General features: G+C 39.2%; 1 protein-coding gene across 1 annotated transcript; it reads left to right on the top strand.

Moving 5' to 3' along the window:
* Positions 1–5,681: 5,681 nt before the first annotated feature.
* On the top strand, positions 5,682–7,531 carry LOC109194755 (zinc finger BED domain-containing protein 4-like). Its single transcript, XM_019345523.2, has 2 exons — positions 5,682–5,723; positions 6,159–7,531. The coding sequence occupies exon 2, from the start codon at positions 6,611–6,613 to the stop codon at positions 7,529–7,531; it is 921 nt and encodes a 306-aa protein (XP_019201068.1). The 5' UTR covers positions 5,682–5,723; positions 6,159–6,610.
* The last annotated feature ends 154 nt before the right edge of the window (positions 7,532–7,685 follow it).

Here is a 7,685-nt window from a genome sequence, read left to right as displayed (position 1 = left end):
AAATCAAATATGGATACACAAATGTACAGAGAGAGACACACACAGGGTCTATGCCAGTCAACCAGTCTGAATATATTATATTTTTATCCAACAATAAGATGCTGCCCTAAAAAGGGTCTTTGTGTGTCTTTCTTTCTCTCTCTCTCTCTCTTACACACACACACACAGGCACACACACACACACATACACACACACACACACACACAGCAGCAGCAGCAGCAAGTGAACAGGGGCTGTTAACAGCATGTTTCTAGGTCAGTCAAACAGCTGTGAGCTTCTCAATTTGAATCCACCAATCAGAGAGGCTGTGTGCTTTTTCCCGCCAAAACTGGTGCACCAAGTGCAGGCTTTTACACACGCAACACAGAGAGAGACAGGATTTTTGCAGTCTATTTCTCATAGTCAGGATTAGCCTCAAACAAACAGCCATAAATTCCTAACCGTAGGGGCTAAAACAGTCATTCTTAGACTGTTTTTTTCAGAAGACATGGGGGAATCTTGAAATGTTGACCATTTAAAATAAAAATATGAAATATTAAAGATATATGACATAGATGATTGGTTATCTAAGAAGCCACGAGGGCCCCAATATGCAAATTTGAATGTGTCAGGCCTCAGATATGATTGGCTGGCTGGGAAGCCATGAGGGCCCCAATGTGCAAATTTGAATGTGTCAGGCCTCAGATATGATTGGTTGTCTTAGAAGCCATGAATGCTCCAATATGCAAATTTGAATGTGTCAGGCCTCAGATATGATTGTCTGTGAAGGTTCTCAGTCATCCAGGTCATCGTAGTTAAAGGAGTTTGCAAAGAAAAGCGTCCAGACGCTTTTCTTTGCAAACTCCTTTGACTCAGATATGATTGGTTGTCCTAGAAGCCATGAATGCACTAATATGCAAATTTGAATGTGTCAGGCCTCAGATATGATTGGCTGGTTGGGAAGTCGTGCATGGCCTGATATGTAAATTTGAATATTACACTCCTCACAGAGGATTAACTCCCTGGGGAGCTGGCAGAAATATATAGAAATACTATGATTACCCAGAAATACTGCATTTAGTAGAAATACTATGTTTTAGCACAAATACTATAAAATGGCAGGAATACTATAATTAAGCAGAAATACTATATTAATTACAAATCCTATAAAAAGTAGAAATACTGTACTATGATTTGGTAGAAAAACTATAATTAATCAGAAATACTATATTTGGCAGAAATACTATAATCAGCACATATACTGCAACATGACAGAAATTCCTCCACTTAGTAGTAATACTATAACATAACACAAAGGTTATGATTTGGCACAAAAACCATGATTTGGCAAAAATACTATGATTTAGCAGAAATACTATGATTGAGCAGAAGTACTAAGATGTAGTAAAAGTACTTTGATTTAACAGAAATACAATTATGGAGGAGTAATACAGTCATGGAAATTTTCAGGTCTCTGTGGAAATCCATCAAAAAGATATGACGAGAGAAAAAATTGCCTCATTTCCAGAGTTTGAAATCTGAAGAAATCTGAGCGAAGGACGAATTTCCTACCCTCAAACAAGTGTAACTCATTTCAGAACGGTAATAGGTGAGAAAAAAATTCTTGAATTGTGAGCGTCAGGAGTGTCTGAAGATATACTGGCACAAGCCTCATGTTTTAACTTCGCTTCGTTAAGGAGATATGATGATTCGAATATGCCTCTCATTACAGAAATCAAGCGGTGATTTTGAACAAACTCTCCATTGACTTTCTATGGAGAGTTTTCAGACTTTGTGTTGGTCTGAGGAGATTTGCCAAAATTCTATAAATCTCACAACAATGATGGTGACATTTTCTGAAAGCCAGCAAAAATACCTACGTTTTGATGTATAATTTGTGGAAGTTGAGTGAAAATTGAGCAAGTAGCAAGAAGTTGTTCGGACATGAAGAGAAGACTGCAAAACCTGCAGTGGCACACTGAAAGCCAAGTGCATAGCAACCATAACAACGCATGTATTTTCTGAAAAATCACAATTTTGCAACTGAAAACTTAAAGAGAGATAAGATTAAAACGGTAGAAGATCTGAAAAAGCTGAATCAGACAGGAATAGCCCAATAATCTGAGAACATTTTAAAGTTTGAATGGAGTTTCTAGGTGAAAGCATGAGGAAGTAGTTAAGTTTCAAAGACAAGCAAGTTTTAGCAGAATTGTGGAAGTTTCCCATTCATTTCAATGGGACAAATTAAAGGAAAAAAGTGTAATATTTTAAAAAGTATAATAGTAATAAACACCAAAAGTCATAGCCATCATTAGCAGAAATAGCAGAACAGTTTAGAGTTTGAACTGAGAAAATCGGCTGAAAACTGAGGAAGTAGTTAAGTGCCGAAAAACGTATGTAAGCAACTAGTAAATAGTGGAATAAAGAATAAAGAGAAACAGGAACTCAATAGTGTGGAAGCCCTTTGAGGGCATCCACACAATAAAGAATAAAGAGAAACAGGAAAACAATTGTGTGGAAGCCCTTTAGGGCATCCACACAATAATAATAAAGAATAAAGAGAAACAGGAACTCAATAGTGTGGATGCCTCCAGCATCCACACAATAAAGAGAAACAGGAACTCAATAGTGTGGATGCCTTAAAGCATCCACACAATTAAAAAAGCTAAAATAAAATACAAGGATAAGGTAGAGGCGGAGATGGGTAGCAATAACTTAAGGGTGGCCTGGGCAGGCATGAAACACATGACTGGTCATTGTTTCAGTGACTGTAATAAGATAAGTGTCAAAAGATTTCAGGATTTGGGGATTTTTATTATTATTTTATTTTATTACTTTATCTTTTGCTCTTTATGTTTATGTTTGCTCTTTCAGTAAGTCACACTTTGTGCAGACTCCTAAATGGGGAAGTTACACTCTGTACTCCACTGGAAGCCTGCACGCAGCAGCTATTTTATCTCTTCCTGTATCTCTTCCTGTATGTGCTTTTAATAAAAGACTGCTTCTTTTTGCTACAGAGGCGAGTCTCTCCCTGAGTCTCACCCGTGTACACGTTAAACCTGTCTGAGCGTTTTTATTCTGACCCGAGTTGCAATACAGGAAAACTTCTGACAATAAGTCTCCCTGGTTTTAGTTCAGACTCTCAGTTAGCCAATGAGCTGAATAGATTTTATTTGAGATTTAATGATAATTATAATCCAAGGAATACACTTGATTTCTTAATAGAGAGCACCAGGGGCCCCCCAGCTTTGTTCTTTGATGAAAGAAGGGTGGGAAATCTTTTTAAAATGAGTAAGACTAATAAAAGTCCAGGTCCTGATAATATATGTGGCCAGGTGCTTAGGACATGCGCTGAGCAATTATGCAGTATTTTTTATTATATCTTTCTTTTATCTCTTCAGCAACAGAAGGTTCCAGAGGTATGGAAAAAATCAATTATTTCTCCAGTTGCTAAGACCACAAAACCTACATCATTAAATGATTTTAGGCCTGTCGCTTTAACATCCTTAGTGATGAAGTCCTTTGAAAAACTTGTCAGGAAGGAGATCCTGCAGCAAGTAGAGAAGCTTATAGATCCACTACAGTTTGCATACAGGCCTTGTAGAGGTGTTGATGATGCAGTGGTCACTCTGTTGAACTACCTTTATCGCCATCTTGATGGCGCCAAAGCTCATGCTCGGCTCTTATTTATTGATTTTTCTTCAGCTTTTAATACTATCCAGCCACATCTTTTAGTTGCTAAGCTTCTTAACCACTTTAAACTTGATTTTAATCTCGTTGGTTGGATTTTAGACTTTTTAACTGACAGATCTCAGTGTGTGAGAGTAAACGGCTGTTTTTCCAAACAGCTGAACTCTTCTACTGGCTCACCACAAGGTTGTTGTCTCTCTCCTCTACTGTATATTTTGTACACTAATGACTGTCGCAGTACACAGGCCAACAGGCATTTCATTAAATACGCAGATGACACAGTCATTGTAAGCCTCCTTCATGGTGAAGAGGATTCCCATGGGCCTGTTGTGGATGAGTTTGTTTCGTGGTGTGATCAGTCATTCTTAATGATTAACACCTTAAAAACCAAGGACATGGTTATTGACTTCAGGAAGACATCCCCCCCATCCTGCGCTAACAGTGGTAAATGGTGCAGCCATTGAACTGGTGGACAGTTATAAGTATTTGGGGGTTGTTCTTGATAAGGCTCTGTCCTTTAAGTCACATCTTGCTGCTACAGTGAAAAAGGTTCAACAAAGACTGTACTTTTTAAGGAGGTTGAGAGGTTTTAATGTTTCATCTGAAATGATGATTCTTTTTTATAAAAGTTTTATTGAATCTGTTTTAACTTTCTGTATCATTGCTTGGTACGGTCATATGTCCCTGAATAATAAGACCAGACTTAACAACCTGGTTAAAGTGGCTGGCAAGATTTCAGGGAGGCCTCAGGTCCAGCTTGTGGACTTTTATAACAGGCAGGTGCTGAGGAAGGCAACCTCTGTCCTGTTGTGTTCAGATCATCCTCTCTTTAATGATTTTCAACTGCTTCCATCAGGTCATCGTTATAAAGTGCCTGCAGTGAAGACAAAGAGACATAGACTGTCTTTTGTACCTAGTGCTATTATCACAGTTAATAACACTAAACCATAAGTGTTGTTGCCATTGCACATTGCACTTTTTTGATGAAAAATCTAGGTTGTTTTATCAGGCTTATATTATATTATTTTGGTGAGTGTATGTGATGTGTTGGTTGTTTGTTTGTACGGACATACTTCAAATCAATTTCCCGTTAGGGACAATAAAGTTACCATTGACCATTGACCATTGACCTGAAGCAGCCACAACACACAGTTGATAGAATTCTACAGTTTTCAGGCTATGTCAGTCATTGTGCAAATGTACTGTTTATAAGGCTGGGGAAACCTACAGTCAGCTGATAATGAAGAAGTCACTTGGATGAGTAACAAAACGTTCCTCCCACTGAAAATGTTATGTCCAGATGAACAGAATTAACCTTATGAGATTTGCTTACCTGGATGACTGAGCATGCATTGAGACATTTTACTTGAAATTTGAATGCTCAGAACAAGCTGGATGCAACTTCAAGGTGGACTTGATGCCAAAACAACAAACCGAAGGAAACTGACATATTTACCATACTTACGTAGTCAAAATAAATAATCCAAATGACAATAACCTACCTCCCTAATTAAGATAAACAGGAGAAAACTAGGATCAAAAAAGGCAGTCCCCACCCCTACAAACTCCTCGATGTAACAAACAAAAACAAATATCGATATTTTATTAATTCTGCGTAGATGTATAGTTTATCATTAATAGGAAAACAGTGGAATGAAATTATACCACTGGGATTGTCTAAATTGTAAGGAACTATTTTCTCTTGCGCCTTTCATAGTCATATGCGAAATACGGCTATATAAATGTGTCGCAGCCCCTTGGCGTGCGCAGTGCGCACTCAAAACAATGGCCGAACGCAAGCGAAGTCATGTGTGGACATATTTTACCTCCACAAACAGCCAAGATGCGGTTTGTGATGTATGTGGCAAGACAGTGAGGTGTTGTGGCAACACCACTAACCTCGTAAAACACCTCAGAATTAATCATAACACAGAATATGATGAGCTCATGTTGAGGCGAACCGAAGAGGAGGAGAGGAGAGGGACAGGTGCTGCTAGGGCGAGACGGACGTCTCTCGCGGAGTCCTTTAGTGCTGCAGGCAGGCACTATCCAGGTACAGAGGAAGAAAATGCTGGGTCGCATTAAAATATACAGAGTACTTGCAGTAAAACAGGCACTGTAGTCTTTAAAACATAAAAATTCAGTTGAAGATTATTTCATAGATAAGAGAAACATTTTATAGATACTATTATTATCTATTAGCTTTATTATTATTTTCACTCAGTTTAATTTTTTTGACTGATAGTTATTTGAATATTTTAAAATGCAGGTATTGGCAAACTTATTTATTTCTTTAATTATGTATTATACTGACAATTTCATTCACACAACATTCTATGTAAAACAGCAAGTATATGTAAACTATCAATCCCTTTCCCCTTAGGCTATTTTGACAGACTGCATACATAGATGACTCTAAAAAGATTAAACATTCAGTGCAGCATACCCCATCTTTTGTTTTGCCCTTTGTATTTTATTTTCTTTGTAGATGATTCCCCAAGAGCAGCAACACTCACAAGATGCCTTGTAGAGATGATTGTGAAGGACCTCCAGCCTCTGTCCATAGTTGAGGACCAGGGTTCTCGGGGATTTGTGAGAGCTCTTGACTCAAAATATAAACTCCCAGGAAGAAAAACACTGACTGAGACTCATCTTGTAAATTTGTTTGATGAATGTAAAGGCAAAGTAAGAGCATCTTTGCAAAATGCTTCTGGTGTTGTACTTATCACTGATATGTGGACCTCAGTGTCCACAGAGGCATATTTGAGTGTAACATGCCATCTCATTGAAAACTGGCAAATGAGAGAATTTGTCCTGGAAACCCACTCTTTCCATGGGCAGCATACAGCAGATAATATCAGCTCAGCACTTAAGCAAATCACAGAAGAATGAGGCATAACTGAGAAGGTGGTTGCAGTTGTCACAGACAATGGTGCAAATATGGTTGCTGCAGTGCACAAAGCTGGATGGAGGCATCTTCCATGTTTTGCACAAACACTGAATTTAGTTGTAAAGGACAGTGTAAAATCTGTCCCGGAAGTGGTGCAGGTGCTGGAAAAATGCCGAGCGATCGTGTCCTTTTTTCACCACAGCACAAAGGCTACAGAGAAGCTCAAGGATATTCAGCAACAGTTGAAAGTGGCAGAGCACAAACTAATTCAGTCAGTAGATACCCGCTGGAACTCTGTCTTTTACATGTTGGAGCAGCTCTGTGAGCAAAATGAAGCCGTGACCACAGCCCTCTGCCTTTTACGGAAGAATGCATTGTGCTTAAATGTGGGAGAATTACCCCTGATCAAGGAAACAGTTGATGCACTACGGCCGTTTGAAGAAGTAACACAGGAAGTTTCATCTGAAAAACATGTTTCAGTCTCCAAAGTTATTCCACTTGTGTCACTCATTCACAGGGCTGTAGCAGCCTGTGAACATCAGGGCAGCTCCCTTGCCACACAGCTGGCACAGCAATGCCAGCGCAGATTCAGGGGTATTGAGAGCATTCACTGTCTAACTGCAAGTACATTTCTCGATGTTAGGTTTAAACACCTTGGTTTTCGAGACAAAGACAATGTTGAAGTATTAAAAAAACGTCTCCACACTGAAATGCAAGAAGTCTATCAGACAGGACAGTCTGCTCCCACTCTAACTGTAAGCTCAACACCTACTGTTAGCTCTGCCTCAGTGCCTTCTACTTCAGGGTCTATCCCGAGTCCTCCACCCGCAGGTCCAGCTGCAACAAAAGGAGGGATATGGACAGATTTTGACATGCAGGTTGTGTCAAGCCAACATCACCGGTCAGCTTCCAGTGATGTACTCACTGAAATATGCCGGTACTCAGAGGAAAAACTGATTCCCCGAGATTAGGGATGGGTATCGTTTAGGTTTTATCCGATACCGGTGCCAAACCGGTACTTTTGAAACGGTGCCGGTGCTTAAACGGTGCTCAAACCAGTGCTTAAAGAATGGAGAACACAAAATTGGTCCAATAACCTCTCATGTTCAGCTGTTTCTTTTGTAA

The sequence above is a fragment of the Oreochromis niloticus genome, linkage group LG15, assembly GCF_001858045.2.
Source record: "Oreochromis niloticus isolate F11D_XX linkage group LG15, O_niloticus_UMD_NMBU, whole genome shotgun sequence".
NCBI lineage: Eukaryota > Metazoa > Chordata > Actinopteri > Cichliformes > Cichlidae > Oreochromis > Oreochromis niloticus.
The sequence above is the reverse complement of the archived record's forward strand: the minus strand, read 5'-3'. Positions and strand labels throughout refer to the sequence as shown.